General features: G+C 40.6%; 1 protein-coding gene across 1 annotated transcript in view; it reads left to right on the top strand.

Annotated features, from left to right (window-relative positions):
- The first annotated feature begins 1,731 nt into the window (after positions 1-1,731).
- Positions 1,732-18,268, top strand: part of EDIL3 (EGF like repeats and discoidin domains 3) — a 440,325-nt gene continuing 423,788 nt past the window's right edge. Inside the window, exon 1 of the mRNA XM_034773693.1 lies at positions 1,732-2,250. Within this exon, the coding sequence (XP_034629584.1) occupies positions 2,184-2,250 (67 nt within the window). The 5' untranslated portion in view covers positions 1,732-2,183. The remainder of the gene's footprint in view (positions 2,251-18,268) is intronic.

The raw sequence follows: 18,268 nt of genomic DNA, 5'->3' as shown, positions 1-18,268 counted from the left end.
TTTGTGAAATCAGTGCAGCAAGTTGTGAATGATGTATGACATGAAAAATCCTCCCGTGCACAAAGTACATACTTATTAGAAAACATTATGGGAAAAAATTACTATCCAGCTGCAGTAGCTGCTTTTTTATAACCTTAATTATAATTGAGGTTGTAATATAATTAGCAGCTGCACACCTCAGGCTTTGAGCTTCTCCGCTTTCACAAGCTAAGCAGGTTCAGATCTGATCAGTGCTTGGATGGGAGACTGATAAAGCTACCTCCTAAAGTAAAAGAGGTTTCTAAAATAAAGCTGGTATCTGAGATCCTCTAAAGAGGTCAGCAGGGTAATTCACAGGTTATGTTCTTGCTTATTGAAGGAGCTCTAAAATGTAGAGAGTGGGTTAGCTGGTGGTAAGGATAAGCTGTTAGACAGAAAACCCCACACCCACACAACTATCTATTTATTTATTCATATAATATAATATTATGGTGGCACCTAGACCTTGTTTAAACTAGAATTTACATTGGTATAACTTATGTTATTCAGAGAATGGGGAAAGAGAGGAAGGATGGTTCAGATGATAGGATTTCAGAGATCTAGCTTCTGTTTCCTGGTTTGCCACAGACTTCCCCTGGGCTCTGACTTAGGGAATGGAGGCACAGCGAGACTATCTGTTAAAATGGGGATATACTCCCCACTATCTCACAGGGGTTTGTGAGGGTAATTGTGTTTAAAATGGTGTAGCACTCAGAGATAGTAATGGGGCCATGTAAGTATATTAAAAAAAAAAACATATAGAATTTTCAGCTATTCAAGTAGTGCCCTTTAAAGTGGTTTGTCCTTTGACCTCAGTCAAAATCCAACACAAGTTAGTAGTTACCAAAACAAAAATTATCTGGTAGCCTATGGGAAATTCCCTGGCAGAAGAGGACTCTGGAGTGCGCACAGTTCGTCTTCAAGCTCCTAGATACTGCTTTGGCATGGACACTGAACTTTAATAGTGCTGGATCAAGTCCCCTTCTGGTTCAGATGGTCTGCCAAAGTGTGGGTGGAAACAGGTTGCCATCAGGATTGCGGTTGGCAGGGGCAGACTGGCACTGTCCCTGCTGTTCTGTTGATGAACTTCACCCATTGTGAGTTCTAAATTGCCAGGAGAGCACTTCCTCTCATTTGACCATTGTCCTATGGACCTCGGCCATCACCACCCAATTTTATTGCAATGAAGCCTGCATTGCCAGTGACTGTGCCTCCCAAGGGGCAGAGCCTTTCAGTCTCTGGGACCTTTTCATGTGCCCTGAAGTCACCTAGAAAAGGAGCAGAAGGAAATCAGCAAACATTTGTTTCTCTTTGCACTTTCACAATCTAAGAATGACCCATTAAGGGGGCGAGGGGAACAGTTCCCCCAGCATAAGGAGGCTTTGGCAAGGTTTTACACGGATGAGGATTTTCATTGCAAAGTTACCAAACACCAGCTGGGAAAATAAAACCCACCCAGGCCAGCTACAAGAAACCACCACCTCCCTCCTGTTCCATAGCGCTGTCCTCCTTCCACTGAGTCCTCCAGTCCCTGTGGCTGCGGGGTTCTTACTGGAGGGTGGAGTAGGTGCCAGGGCGTGGCTGTGCTCATCTCTCTTTGTGTGTCGTCTTCTCGCTCTCTTCCAGCAGAAGGAGCCGCTCCAGTGAAGGGACTAGGGGGAGGGGAGTGCGGGGGGGGAGGGAGCTTAGGTGGCTCTCCGCTCCGAGGCACGCCGCCTCTGTTTGTATACAGTGCGCTCTCCAGTCAGCAGGGCTCTGTCCTCTCTCCCTTCATTGTTCCCTTCCCGGCAGAAGCCCCTGCAGCAGCAGGCGCCGGAGGAGGCGGCTGTCACCAGCCCACTGGTAGACAGAGGGGAGCGCCACACACCCAGCCAGCTCCCGAGCGCATCGCCGGACCAGCCCCTGCTCTGCAAGCCGTGATGGACTTGCAGCGCTCAGACTGTGAGCTGCTCTGCCTGATTCCGGGATCTTATTAGTAGGGGAAGAGGCAGAACTCAGCCACCCGCCAAGAGAATTAGCCTTATTCCAAGGAACCTCCAGGAAGAGGACATCTTCTTGCTGAGTCGCCTGGTGGAAGGTTCCCCCTTTCTTCCTCCTTCTTTCCAAACGAACCCCCCCCCGCCCCCTGCCTGGGCTCGCCCCTGGGGGGAGGAAAAAGGATCACGATGAGCCGCTTGCTGGTCGCCTGGCTTTTGCTCTGTTTGAGCCTCGGGGGGCCGCAAATCACCCAAGGTGAGGAGGGGCGTGAGGGCAGTGGGGAGGGTGGGGGTGTCCGTGGGGCCACGGGGAAGCCAAGTGATCCCAGAGTCAGAAGCGAAGTGCGCTGTGTGGAGTGAGAATTGACGCAGGCGATCTTGTGGGGGGCGGGGGGGGTGAGACGTGAACTATTGGAAGCTGTGAATAATACAAAGCTGACAACGTGGGTGTGTGTGTGTTTTTTTTTTTTTTTTAAATATGTGTCTGTGTCGGATTAGGTGCCCTGGCCTCAGCACACATGTTCTGTTTAGTAACTATGCTTAATTAGTGGGAAGGAGACGGTAAGAGTTTAAATGTAATCCAGATGAGAGGTTGGGAAGACTTCATATCCACAAGAGCTGTCCACATCTTCCCCTTCATTTTTTAAGGGTGTTAATTCGGTGCTGAAGAGCCAGCAAAATGCTGAACAGTTTGCAAACACATTCACGGGCTTTAATACCGCTCTACTAATGAACGCCTGTGTCAATCTTCTTTTTGGCTGGCTCTCTAACTAGGACATTCTCCGTCTGAAATGTGGGAATAAAACACACTCCTTAATCCGATGGGTTTTTAATTCATCCCCACCCCTCCCGTAGTAAAAGTTGCAGGAGCTCATCTTGTCAGGCTCTTAATGACCTAAGGATGCGAGAAGGGATAATAAAGTAACGAGGATTGTTGTTGTTGTTGTTTTAATGCAAAGCCAGCGAAGGCTTGGTCTGATCTTCATGGGAACGCTTCGGAGAGGAGGGATACTGGGAAATACGAAGCGCTGCTGGGTCGGTGTATTCAAGTTTGTAGCGACAGGGGAGGTTTGGTCCAGAATTTGAGGCGCTCTCCCTGGCAGATTAAAGCATCCTTTCTGTGCAGTTTTCAAAAGAGAGATTGTTGGGGGGGGAGGGTAAAGGGGTGTGAAAAAAGCCTCCCACTGTGCCGGGTTTGATTGAAATATCCCCATCTGGCTGCAGCCCCAAGGGAAAGTCCCCCCCCCATCAGAAAAGGTGTCTGCCATTTCCCCTGTACGGAGCTGGAGGGATTCACCCAAAGCAGCTCTGTTCTGAGCTGAGCAGGGACTGCGATCTGAAACTCCTCCTCACCCTCATCGCTAGACTGGCCCACAGGATCCCGGGGAGTCAGGCAATGTGCATGTGAGGCTCTCAAGTACCTTTCCTAGTATAATGTTCGCAATCGGCAGCCTCCTCTAAGGTGATGGGATGAAACCCGATGTGTAGTTAGTTTCTCAGATGCAGCGAGGGGTGTTCCTCGTATGGTGATTACCCACCCCCAGTGCTGTTTTCTGCACTGATTGTCTCTGCACTTTGATTCTAAAGCAATGAGAGAAGGAGCGAGTGGGTGGCTGCGTGAACCACACGCCTGCCTGTCCCATAGGTGTGGAGATGGGCAGCCCCGGTTTGGGTGGAGGCAGGGAAGGGTTGGATGCAGCAACTGCAGCTGCCGCCCAACCCAGTCCCGTTGTTGGGAGCTCTGTGCTGCGGTCATTCACTCACACTCACCTCCCTGCCAGTGCTGCTGCTGCTCCGTGAATCATACCCTCAGCCCTGTAACACACACACGGCACCAAACTCAGCAACTGCTAGGGCTAAGGCTAGCCCAGCAAAGGACAGCTGGTGATCGAGGCTGATTCTAGAATTGCTTTTTAAGTCCCCACAGACAATGATCTGGCAGCTGCCCGCTCCCTAGTATCTAGCACTGTCTGTTTTTTAAGTGGAGGAACCGACAATGAAATGGTACTTTCCCCCACTTTCTTCTCTTACTGTAATTTAAAGCTCTCTGCGGGGTCATCATTGCAAATAGCTACCTATGCAAGATGAGTTTCTCCTCAGATAGTCCCCAGCCTATAAACGCAGCGCGAACTTGCTACCAGTGTCGTTGTATCCAACCGATTTTTCTTTTCATAGGCTAAACGGCCATGTGGTAAGGGTTAATGCATTGAGATGCACTAAAAAAAGAAATGCGATTTTGTCAGACTTGTGTAGAGCAAGTATTAGCTGAGCATGTATCTTGCTAATTTCTTTAACATTTAGACTTGGCCCCTTTCATTAATCATTTTTATTTTAAAATTAAACCAATGCATCAGTCAAATTGAATATTTTATTAGCTCTTAAATTATTCATCGCTATGGGTTGCTCTCAAAATCCAATAACGGTTCATACAGTTGCAGCAAGCATGTGATAGCTTATGCAATCTGTCCTTGTACCTGCAATTTCTGCCTAAAGTCTTTTAAGCAAAAGGTATTACATCTGACAAAGTCTAGACATGTCTTAAATACTCTGCATTGGAATTGTACATGACTGCCTGATATACATCGAAGCCTTTTTCTTCTAGTTACAGCAGGAGATTTTTTTTTTAAGTAACTGGAGGACTAAATGAATATCATTATTTTTCTACAGAGCAACATACCTTGTAGAGACAATTTGCCCATTTTTGCATAATAAATTGAATTGTAATTATTAAAGTAAAATATTTTCCAATTATTTTAAAATGCAGTGATAAGAGCAAATTGTATTGAGTCTTCATAACATGGTGAAAATTAAATAAAATGGTTCTTAAACAGATCTAAGTTAATTTTGCTCTCTGGCATAACACTGTAATAGGCACTCTCAAAATTACGAGGGTTGTAAGAGTTACAATTACTTACAGTGCTTCCAAAAAGTTTTCAAACAGTCCCAAACTTTTTCTATGCTTTGTTAAACTTCATCTTTCTCAATAAATATCAACTTTCATAATAAAAACTATGCAGTGGTACCATCATTGCAGTGGTCAGCTCTGCATTATTTTGCCTTTGGGTCAATACCAGCTACAGATGGAAATTAAGTAATACGGGTCGTTAATGAGTGTGTTGCTGGTCTACCATTACATTCTTCTATTCTTATAGCATGTGCATGTTAATATACAGTTAGATTTCCTTGGAAATCATTTAACTGGTATACAAAAGCAACTTATAGTTTTTATATATGCGTGCTGAAAACTAAAGAGAGATATCAAATTGTGATGCCTTTTAACTCATATTGTCTTTAAAAATGTATGTTTATTATAAGTTTTATATGCAGCAGGTGTATACTTAACTAGCACAGTTGTTTAGTAAATCATTAAGTTATCCTTTATAATACACAATCATAATGATGGAATAGTCTGGTCATTACAATAAAAAAACTGATTTTTCTTCCATTTTATTTTGTCCAGTCTGGCTAATTTTTTAATGTCATACATACATTGGCACAGCAGTTAGATATTCAGATCCATGTTATATGCAAATATATGTGGAAACTAGGCTATAGGAGCCGAGTGGCTTCTTGTAGCATTTAACTTTCAAGCAGATGTGGATGAATTGTTTGAAAGGGAGTTACTGGCTCTTTTGATATCTGTTTCTAAACCACAATAAAGGGTTTACCTTTCTTGTTGTTGCTGTTCTTTGGTGAAACCCGAGCAAAAGAAATCGGATGTTGTGTCATTTATTGAACAGACAGCAGCTACAGTGAAGAAACAGATGATTTATGATGGAGTAAAAACATTGTCTCTTCTCCATAGAAGCAATACAGGGATATCAGTTTGGTTTGTACCACTTTTTAGAAACGAATCAGAATGAAGAGTAGTCTGATGAAATCTTGTAAGCAAACTATTCGCTATAATGGTGACTAAAATTCTGTGTCTATATTTTGAATGTCAAAGATCACAAATGAATGTAAATGATCTTGAAATGCTCTGTTTAAGCTTACTTTTTAAGTAACTTTAGAAACAGGTTGTAAGGTATGTCATAATGATCTTTTTGTGATGATTTTGTGTCCTTTTGTGAATTTCAGTAATATGTTGAAGAGATACATTATAGAAAAAAAATTCATATGTGATGTTTTCAATGTTTCATTGTCTCTCATGTGAATAAACCAAGATCTATTAAAAATGTAATACATATTTAAGCATAATGTTGATGAATGTTAGAAGAAAACTATGAAGAAAACTTTATGGTACTGATTTGTGTTGAGAATGGGCTGTTAATCAGATGCACACTCACCAGTAGGTGTTAGAAGTATCAGTGGAGATTATTTAGACAAACAGACATAAATCACTACCCAGAAGTAAATCATGTGGTCAAACAGGTAATTAGCCATCAGGACTATCTCATGGAAAGGGGTTGATTAGACACGTCTTAACTTTACACTAATATTTAACAATTACTGTAATTATGTGGGGGTTTTTTAAATCACATTTTCAAAAGGAACTTTCTCAGTAAATTCAACTCATGTGGTAGATCTTTTGTGGGAAATAGACACTGATCTGTGTAATGCCCCTGCATTGAAACAGTTTCTGCTCAGAGATTATGGGAAGCCTTTACACAGAGGCTTAGCAAACAGATGACATTGGCATTGCCAAAAAAGTCTGCAAGCTTTTTAGTCTGTGTCTGGGGAGCCTGAGAAGATATTTTTAGACTCCCAAGAAACTTTTTCAAAAGATGCTTGCTTTTTCTCCGTTACAATGCAAAAACATAATTTACTCCAGTGCTTGGAAGCTTCTCTAAAGCCTGCTGCTACAGCTGGAATGAGCAGCGTGGTGCAGCAGTGCTGAGAAACATCAGAGATAAATAGCAGAACATGATTGTTCAAATCTAACAACACTGGAAGACTGAAAACATCACAGAGACTTCTTAAGATTTTCCTGTTTTATGTCTCAGTGAACCTTTTGCATCTGTAGACAACATCCATTTCTCTACAAACAGCTGACAGTGTGACCTGGCATAGTGGTTTCTCACTGTTCTTTAACAGATTACCTTTGTATTCAAATTTGTTTCCAGTGCCTGCTGGGGTAGCCCTTAGCATATAACAGATACAGCAGGGTGCAATAATGTAAGACTTGTCAGTTTTGGACAGTAGCAATGTCAAGCCATGCATTGTTCCAATGGGGACGCCTCTTTTTTTAAGAGTCCTTTTAAATAAAAATCAAATGATGTTTTATGCGAGGCTGTGTAACAAAGACAACATTTGCAGGAATGATTACTGAAGTGCCCCTTTCTGCTGATCTTGTAGCAACTAGTTAAAATACATGAGAGTTTAGTGCACTCTGACAGTTCCATCAAAGGTAAATCTCTTGCCATTAGGGGCCAGATTCTGATACCCTTCCTTACCTTGGAATAAGGAGCTTACTCCACAAACGGTCTTACTGACTTCAAGGGAGCACTCGGAGAATAAGGCGCTACTGAATATGAGTAACAGCATCAGAATCTGGTCCTGAGGAATTTGTATTGAAATGATTACAGTGGTCCGGAATAATTTACTTTAGAAAGATGCATGAGCGCTCATACAAATTCATTGCCCAGGTGTGGGGTTGGCTAGCAGCTGGGAGGGGGAGCCAGCATAGGGGAATCTTCAGGTGGTATACAACTGTCATAGCAGTTTCTATACCACCACTAGCTTAGGGGAGTGGCCAGGAAAAGAAGGCACAGAATTCCTGATGGTAGCCTGGTTCTTCAGTACTGGTAAAGCAGCAACAGAAATGGCAGTTGCAAGGCTGAGGAAATTTGAAGTCCTGGCTCTTTGGGGCAGGAAATTATGTCTTTGTATGCATTTGCGCTGTGCATAATCTGTGTTCTGAGCAGAGGTCCGATTGGGACCTCTGAATGCTACGGTAGTATAAATATTTAATAATCATGATATATATCGTATTCCTTGCCTATAAAATAGTTCCGATTTAAAAAGCGGAAAAATCAGACTGACCTTCGGTGGCTATAAGCAAATTATTAGGCACAATTAGAATATGTAATTACCTCAAAGCTGATTATTATAGAATCTATTCAGAGTTGAATACATTATCATACAAAATCCTTATAAAAATGTATTAAAGCAGCTATAACCCATATACATTGTCTGTAGGTCAGATCCTCAGTTGGTGTAATAGCAAATGGGGTTAGATCATAGGGTGCTAAACTTCATATTTCAAAACAAGCAGTTATAGGAGCCAAAAACTGCATTGGGAGCAACAAAACTTTGAGGCTTCTTAGGTTTTCATGAAACTCAAAAGCTAATGAACAGTGCCCCCTCACCCTCCACCCTCACCCCAAACTGCTTATTAAAATGTTTCTTCCACGCTATGGCTTGTATGCCAAGAAGCATTTAGAAGTGCTTTTTTCACCACATAGATAAAGAGTACCTCAGAATATGTGGTTTTAATGGAGATACCTGCACAGTCTTAACTATAGCATTGCTGTAATGCAGAAAGTAGGTCACAAAGTAGCTTTTCAAACTTTAAAAGCTTTCTTGCAACTTGGGCAGTACCATTTTCCTGCTTTGAATGTAGTGCTTGGCTAGCATCAGAGAGTGGCATCCGATGGAAGGTAAGAAGTAGGCATACTAAGAGCTGCCTCTGTATGTAAGAGTCAATTGTGAGTAGAACTGGTTCAGAATTTTTCGATGAAAGCTTTATTATTATTATTTTTTTAAGTTGAAACAGAAACTTTCCGCAGCAAGGTTTAGGGTCTGAGAGTGAGGGAGACAGATGCAAACCCATCCCAGAGCAGCTGATAGCCTAGGAGTTAGGGCACTCATCTGAGATGCGGAAGACCCATGTGGCTGCTCTGCCTCATCTGGAGCAGAGAACCTGCATCTTGCACATCCCAGTTGAGTGCCCTAACCACCAGCCTATGAAGTCAGTTTTTATCTCAATCATGCCTGTTCCACTTTGTATAAATAATTAAATATTAATTGGGCAAGAGAGAGTGCAGTACTCAACTGGGATGTGTGTAGCCCAGGTTCAAATCCCTGCTCTGAATCAGGCAGAACCTGGATCTTCCACAACCCAGGTGAGTGACCCCAACATTGGGCTATTAGCTACCTTGGGGTGGATGCATTTCTCCATTTGTGAAAAATTCCAATAGCCTGTGTTTTGTACCAGCACAGAACAAAAACAAATTCCGAACTCTTGACATTTTTAACTAAAAAGAATTCTTATTTTCTGGCCAGTTGTAAGGCCTGATGCCTGGCCATGCTAAAGAGTAAAGGGTGTGGTGAGGAGCCTACATCACTGGGGTCCTTGCACCGGCTACTTGCATTGTTGGAGTCTGCATGGGGAGGAAATCAGTTACCTCACTGGGCTGCCACTCCCCTTCCTGGGAAGGTGGGCTGGGCATAGTGGTCAGGCTGGGTTGTAAGGCTACAAATCAGGTTTTAGTGCCCACGTTTAAAAAAGTGATTCCCAAACTATTGCTTGTTTTGACAGAGAGCAAAATGTTCTGAAACTGCTCATCACCTTAATCTCTTGCCAGTTTCCAGCATCAGTCAATATATTTGCCATATTTTTGTGCCTGGAGATGGACAAAAATCACTACAAAACTACTTTTTCTGTTGCTGTCAAGAAGCTGCTTCATCCCTGTAAAATTAGGGAGAATTACTGTGGCAATTGGAAAATAAGTGATTTCTGCCCAGTGATTACCTCAGTCCTTATACTTCCTCCATGGTGCAGCCACTATGGACAATATATTGGGATGATTTTGGAATATAGTTTTATATACCAAGTTTACATGTGCAAATTGAAAGTAAAAGGTATCTTAAAACGGTTGTATTTTTGTGTAGCTGTTTATCATCTTTGACAGCATCTATCAGTTTGACATCATTACACACCTCCAGTCTCTTTAATCCAGGCTTTGGTTATTCTGTTATAGTTCCACAACTTGTGTTACTTTATCTCTCTAGCATGTATTTTGTCTATAGGTATTACACTTTTCAGATATTGCCGGGTTCTCCTCTCTTACCTTTTGCTGCTCGTTCACTTCAAGTTTTCTCAGCAAGGTATTATTTATGTATTATTTATTATTTTCATAGCAGTCATTGCTGAAATTTAATTCTTTATGAAATTCACAAAGTCCCAACACACTGAGGGAACTCACAGGAAGCCTGTTTTGGGATAAATCTGTTTTGTGGTGGAAATCTGTTGATGAGGAGCAACTAAAGCAAGCCCAGAAACCTGCTGGATAAGAAACAAGAGGTGAGAGTAAACACTGAGTAAAGTGGATTCTTAGACCAGCAACCAGCATCTAGTAAGAAGAATGGTGGCTCAGAAATGACCTCTTCCTCGTGAGGAGTTTGGTAGCCTCTACCAATGGAGGCAGAGATTTCAAACTCTAAAATAAAAATGCTAGTTCTCCCCTGCCTTGCACTGCTGTAGTCACTTACACCTGTGTAGTGTGACTATACAATCTGTGGCTCCGATTTGGTAGCATTTACACCTGCTTTTGTGCAATTTCTTTGCATATGTGTAAGTGACTATGCAATAAGAAAGGATCAGGTCCTTAGAACACTGTGTCTGCAGTTACCCAATCCCCAGTGGCTGTGCTACATTGGCCCTCCTGCCCAGCTAAATGCTGGTTGACTTCAAAGCCTGTCCTGATAGGTCACTTCAACTCTGGGCCAGATTAAGACACTTTCTCCTAATTTCTCTGAATGATTGAAATAGCTCTTGCCACACCAACCAATGAGGAACTGGAGCTCTCCTTCCACTTCCAGCAGAGGAGGGGGAGATGCACTCCTCCTAAATCCCCCTCATGTATTAACTTCAGGTTTGGCTAATTCCTAGTCAGGCACACTGATTTAAGACATCTATTGGGTAGGCTTGATTCTGGCTGCAGTCCTGGCCTAGCTGTGGCAAAGTACCCAGGCTGTTTCCTGGTCTCTCCTGCAGCCCTCTTCTTGGGACATGTTTGGATCTGCAGTTTCTGAAGTCCATCCACTCATACAGTGCAGTCTTCTTGCAGCCCAGCCCTACAGAGTTTGTGAATGGCAGCTAGCCTGATGCTTGAAAAATGAAAACAAAAATCTTTTTGGTAAGACATTTAAGAAAACTTTTACATTTCTGAGGGGCATAAGAGGGGTATCCCTCCCCCCCCACACACACACACATTTTCCCTCCTCCCCTTTTCAGTGGCAAAACATTTGTGCTTTTGGTTTTCCAACAAATAACAGTGGAGGGGAGAGAATTAAAAAGTTCCTATGGAAAACTTTCCTTTAGGAAAATAAACATTTTCTGTTCTCTTTCTCCCCCCCCCCCCCCCAAAAAACAACCAAACAAAAATCCAATGGAACACTTCTAACCAATTACATGCCCTTGCTTGGGTAGGGCTGAGCTCCTATGCTGGAGTGACATCCCCTCCTCCAGTGGGAGAAGGCTAGTACCAGGAAGTTTTGTGGGTGAGATTTTCTGCCACTTGTCTAATCAACCAGGGCTCTGGAGGTTGTAGAGGGTAGCTCCTCCCCTCTGCCTGCTTGGATTTGAGTGTCAGGGCTGGCCCCTTCAAAGCACTACTGTGCCACATGGGGTGAAGGTTTCAGCTGCATGCTGAGGTCTATCAATATTTTGATATTTAAATGGGTGTATCCTCCAAAGAGGATATGCAGTTTCTCTCAAAATCTAGAAACCATGATATATGAAGACCAAGAGATTAGTTCAATAGATATATGCCTGATGTTAAAAGAACTGCTAAGGAAAATCCGATGGTTGTATCTGTTATGTTGGGAGTTATGATGTCAGACCTCATTGTTAATATCACAGATCCTACTGTGGAAGGGTCAAGAGCAGCTCCCTGTTAGTGTGAGACATCTCCTCAGCCAGCATGAAAACTATGATCATTGTGATCTCATAATTATACTTACTCCCAAACGGAATCCATTCCAGACATCTTAGAAACAGATGATGTATTGTGAAATTTGGAATCACTGTTTCAGGTAAAATGTTGGCTAATTTAATTTAATGTTCTCATCTTATGACTGTGTGTGTATTAGAGTCTTTTTCTCTTCCATTTCCGAACTGATGAGCTGTAAGTTTCTTTAAAATGCATATTGGAAATGGTCACAATGTGTTTACAGCAAGGTATATGTGTTTATCACAGTTGGAATAATTTTAAAAAGCCTTGGGTGTAGAGAGACAGCACAACTTTTCTGTAGAAAAATTATATTCAGAAAGGATATAACTTTGTTCTCCATTTTGCTGTTAAGAATATAGCACAGAAATTGCTGGAGGATTAGACTTATTACACCTGTTCTTTGAGGAAGAAAGAACGTGACTTGCTAAAAGATTTTAAGAAACATACTGCACCAAGTTGTAATCTAGTCTGTAAATGACTTTATGAAAGATATTTTAAATGGATTTAATGAAATACTAATGTTGGGCCCTGGTCACACGTGACTGAATGAGGGGGGTAATTGCACCTTTTACTCCCTAATGTGGCCATGTAGGATCTACCCTGATATTAGTTTTGGGTGTGAGGTATTCTGCCTTCATACATACATGTTTAGAGGAAGGGGTAGAGAGTAAGGGAAGCCATGTCTCTACTTCTCCAGTATGCTGGGCAGTGGAGCTGACTGAATGCATAGGCCAGAGTGGAGATCATACTGCATCTTATAAAGGGCTGACATAGGATGCATTCACTCCACCCCATGGAAATGAGGTAAGGAGGAACTGCACCTTGAAGGTGTATGTCTGGGGCATATTCCCAGTGCTCTTTTTGGGGCAATGCCCCTATGTGTTGCTCCATGCTCCTGGTAGAGTTTAAAGGCTCAATCTAGTCCTTTTATTAATAGCAATAAAAATACATTCTGTCTGGGGCAAAACTAAATAAATAAGACTTTTTTTTTTTTATCCAGTATTTCACATGGATTTTGGGGTGACTAATTCCCAGGGAAACTTGAAAGTACAGGTATAAGAGAGGAGATTCACAATACAAGGATTTCATGTGACATATTAACAAAATAAATCAAGGTGACTGACAGGATGGTTATGGAGGAAAAGCAGGCTACCTGCATACTTATTTCATAATTCAAAGACTAAAAAGTCTATGCCAGCACTACCTGGATGGGAGGTGACTGTTTTATCATAGATATCCCTGAAATGCCTATATGAAAATGGGGACTTCTCATTGGCCACTTAGCATTTGTAGCCCACAGTTGCCATAGTTTCATAGTTGTGATAGGGATTTGGGAAAACATGGTGACCTTGTCATTCTTCTTTGTTTTTGACCTTTTGTCTTTTCAGATCTATGCTGCTGCTGAGGTCCTATTCTCATTTGTTTTGTTTTCTTAGGAACTCTTTATTCCTTTCCTTTGAGGAGCTCTCAGTGCAATCCTCTATTTCATGAATTGAAAGCTTTCAAATAGTCTTGAAAATTATTGGTATTGTATAGCCTAATGGACAAGTACTAAGATCAACTGCAATCATAGTACAATTAGACCAGGAACTATATGCAAAACACCCTGCTGTGTCAAGCTTGGTGTGTAGTTTGAAGGTGTTGTCACAGTGACAGTTTATAATGTATGGTAAGCCAGTGCTTATTTTCCTGTGGACCGCTATTTTATCCACCTTTAATGGTTCACTAGCTCTAGTTTGACCCCTGTAATTTCAAGACTTCAATTCATGGAATAAAAAGCACAAAATCCCAGAATATTTTGATCAAAAGGATGGCTTGATGTTGAATGTAGGCTATTTTTAAGGTAACTCTTTTAAGTGCAATGGCTTTGTTTTATTTGTCCTGGTTTTAATAAACAAAGAGGCATTAGTTTGCAAACACTGTCGAAATTACAAAACCAAAACAATATAAAACTGTCTACAATATCGCAAAAGCAATCATTTGATGAACAAAATCCTGCCTGCACATTGCAAACTGCATATTGTGCAAATTAGGAATGTGCAATTGATCTTTATTTATATAATTTAGGATTTTAAGGTTTCATAGAATCATGGATTCTGGGGCACAAATGTAGAGACTGGGATAAGATGTTTCTGAAAATTTGGTTCTAAAGTTAACTTTTCAGATTTGGTCTGGGTTTTTGTCACACAATATATAAAATTAGGCGCCTTAGCTCTAAACCACAACACACTATGGGGTGCAAGATGGGGAGCCCTAATCTATTTTTGCTAAGTAAAAGACTTGTGTTTTTGAGCTGAGAGTGATCAGCTCTTGCGAAAATAAGGTGAATTTTATTTAGGTGTTTGCCTTTTTGGAATCCATATGTAATGGGAGCTATGGACAATATAGCCTCTTTGGAAAATAAACAAAAATTGTGGCAAAACTATGAACTTTGCCCAAGGAAGGCATTCAGAGTAAAGAGAGGATTTTTTCCTCGTAAGTAAAACAATGTAGTAACTAACAGACGTGTTTTGCTATCCACCTCTTTTTTTTTTTTTTTTTTTTTTTTTTAAAGAGACCCATTACAAGTGTGAGAGATTAAATGTTGCTCTGTTTTACTTTTTCATTCTGTACGTTCCTTTGTTCGGATTTCACTTTGGATCATCATTAGAGCCAGATGAATACTGCAAAACTTTGCAAGTATATTATTTCACATTTTATAATGTGAATAAACTTGATCTGGTAGCCTTTATGCTTCCCCCTCTCCTCCTTTATAGGGGAAATTGACCCCCAAATGGAAGGTCAGCCCAAAGGTTCACATCCTATGTAAGCTCTGCTGTGACTACTTAAAATTGGATATATATAGCTTTATACTGTTAGCCATCTCTGCATAAGGCCGAATTTCATTCTCTTTGTGAATGTTAAAGTGATGAAGCTTCACTCGCGCAAATGCTAGCAGAATGCAAATCTACAACCGCAGCCACATATCAAAAAACAGTTAAGTGTTTAAGATCAGCTACAGTGTAAACCTGCTGTTTTCTTCATTTCCATGTTTGCTGATTTACCTTTAATTGGTGCTTATTATGAACGGAATGGATTAAGCAGTATAAAATAAATATGCTGAAATTTCCAGGAATTAATTGTCAGGTTTGTTTATGCAGTGTTTGTTGGGCTATGTAAGCTGACAATGGCAACCCATGAAAAAAAGATTTACTTAGTGATTAACTTCTACAACTATATATTTTTATATTAAATCTAGAATGAGATATTTGATAACTGTACAGCTTTCACTCTTCTGTATATTTCACTTCAGAATTTTAATAGTGGAAAACTATTTGGATTTTCATGTCCAAGACTGCCACAGAAAACCATAGTTCTTAACTATATGGGGTTGAAGCCCTAAGTACTCAAACTAGGGGTTAAAAACTAGCTGGTTTGGCACAAGAAATCTCAGATGGATGTCTTTTGCTGAGAAGTCCCAGATCTGGGATTCAGTGATCAAGTAAAGAGTTTAATAGCTCTCCTGATAGGAGTGTTAAGGGAGGAAATTAAAGTAAAATGAATTGATGAATCATTTGGTTGCACTCTGGGGAAAGGCCAGACATTTTCCAATAATTAATTACCTAATTTAAAACCTACCCTCCTCCCCCCCCCCCCTTTTTTTTTTTTTTTTTTTGGTTTTTGGGTTTGTTTGTTTTTTTTTTTTGTTAAAGTAATAACTTGGATATTTCTACAGTAAAGCAACGGATCTTAAACTAATGTGAAGCGCTGTTATACTTTTCAATAAAGGTATAGCTGCTGTAATATAATAGATGCCACCTAAAAAAAAAAAAGTATCAAACAAATGAGCCCATAAAAAGTAATGTGTAGTGCATTGCTTATTAATCAATGTGTAAATAGAACTAATATAAGTATATAACATCAGGATTAAAACAATAATAATTAAATGTATGCATCGGTTATTAAAATAAATGTGCTTGATTACTGACAACTAATCATGAGCTGTTTACATCTGAATTAAATGGATAGTATCTTTAACTTTAAAATTAATAAATCCAGAACTGTGTGTGCCAACTTTGCCCTCAGAATTGTTTCTGCAAGGTGCTAAGCACATCTATGAAGCTCTGAGCACAGCTCGATGAAATTTTTCAGCTGAAACTTTTTTCAGTGAAAAATGCAGATTCAGTGACACTGAAACACTTAATTTTTGTTGTTTTGAAATGTCCTTAATTTTTTTAAACAATTTTATTTAAAATATTAAATGGTTAAAATCAAAACAAAGTTTCATTTTGGGTAAAACAAAATGTTTTGTTTCACCCAGAATGGTTTCACTTTTTCAGAATTGTCAGAACAACAACAAAAAAAAAGTCTGTTAGCCCAACTGTGCTGAGTGCCCCCACTTCCTTCACTGGATATAGTTATTCAGTAGGCTGCAGGATTGAGTAATCTTATCCTATGCTACACTGGAATTTACAAATAGTGACTGTAAATTTTCTGACTGTTCCAGTAAAACATTATCAAGCTATTTAATTTTAAATTATGCTAGATATTTGTGTATAGATTATTGCATTCTTTAATGTTGCACAGACGTTCTCTTCCATCAGTTCACCTCATTGTGAAAGCCTGCGATTAAGGATATGCTTTCAGTTGCCACTTTTTAACATCTTCATGATTGGTCCTGTGAAGCAGTTTCTGTGCTGCTGACACTCCACTGATTCTGAAATGGAAAACATTGGAATATTGCATGCAGCATGTGTACTATGTCTGGCAAAACAGCAGCTTACTTTTGGCACTCATACGTGTTCTATTTGACAGCAGTAATGAAGTTACTGTATAAGTAGGGCCATTGCCAGCAGATAGAGGAATGTGATCGTTCCCCTTTATTCGACATTGGTGAGGCCTCATCTGGAATACTGTGTCCAGTTTTGGGCCCCACACTACAAGAAGGATGTGGAAAAATTGGAAAGAGTCCAGCGGAGGGCAACAAAAATGATTAGGGGTTTGGAGCACATGACTTATGAGGAGAGGCTGAGGGAACTGGGATTGTTTAGTCTCCAGAAGAGAAGAATGAGGGGGGATTTGATAGCAGCCTTCAACTACCTGAAGGGGGGGGGTTCCAAAGAGGATGGAGCTCGGCTGTTCTCAGTGGTGGCAGATGACAGAACAAGGACCAATGGTCTCAAGTTGCAGTGGGGGAGATCCAGGTTGGATATCAGGAAACACTATTTCATTAGGAGGGTGGTGAAGCACTGGAATGCGTTACCTAGGGAGGTGGTGGAGTCTCCTTCCTTGGAGGTTTTTAAGGCCCGGCTTGACAGAGTTCTGGCTGGGATGATTTAGTTGGGGTTGGTCCCTGATATTCTATGATTCTAAGTTAAAGTGTGTCTTTTTGGAGCTGCTGGTCTAATCTTCATTTGGGCAATTTAACTGTTAGAACTAAGCTCTCCTATAGCAGCTTTAATCCAGAGTGAAATTGTTTTGTAAATATGAAGCCTCACAAAATTTGAGATAAGCAAATAGTATTCTACTATTTTGTAGATAGGGAAATTGAGGCACCAAACAATCTGCCCCTTGCACAAGGTCACATAGCAAGTCCCTAAAAGAGTTGAAGAGTAGCATATATGGGGTAATATTCCCTGTCTTTTATTCTGACAAGTATAAATACTCTTCTTATTAGTTAGGGTAGCTCCTTAACCCATTGCATGGTGGGGTTTTTCCACCCTATCATAGAGCACCAATACAAATAAAATCTTGGCAGTGGAGTACTGTTGATAATGAAATACGGGTTAGTGCCTTATTTAAAGGGGCCCATAAAAACTCTTGCAGTCAAACTGTTGATGTTTCAGGGCCAAAAATAAGCAGTACTGGAATGAGGTTCTTGGGGTATCCTTTAGTAAACCTAGCTCACTTAACTCCTTCTGCCAAAAATATTCTGGCAAATAGCAGACAATCTAAATTAAGCTTTGATGAGAAAATCCCCATTAAATTGTTTAAAAATCTTCTTTAGCTAATGCTCCTTTTAATGACCTTAAGTGAGAAACACTTATCCTTCCTTCCCGGGACAAATTATTAGTGCTGAAGATTTTGTCTAAGATGGGTTGAGATCATCTGTCCCTTACAGATCAGACAAGATTTCTTGATGCAAATGATCCAACAATCTCTTAATGCCAACTGGCAAGGAGGTTACAGAAATATCCTAATTTTGGTATGCATATTCTGGTTCGCCACTGAATGTCATTTGAAGTCTTAAGTGAAAACTGCTATCATACCAGTTATTCATATCAGTGGGGTGAAATGTATGTACAAATATTATTTAAGAAGGGGTGTGTGTGTGTGTGTGTGTATATATATATATATAATATATATATATATATATATATATATATATTCTGAAATATA

The sequence above is a fragment of the Trachemys scripta genome, chromosome 6 (assembly GCF_013100865.1).
Source record: "Trachemys scripta elegans isolate TJP31775 chromosome 6, CAS_Tse_1.0, whole genome shotgun sequence".
NCBI lineage: Eukaryota > Metazoa > Chordata > Testudines > Emydidae > Trachemys > Trachemys scripta.
Note: the sequence above shows the minus strand (reverse complement) of the source record. Positions and strands in the feature narration are given on the sequence as shown.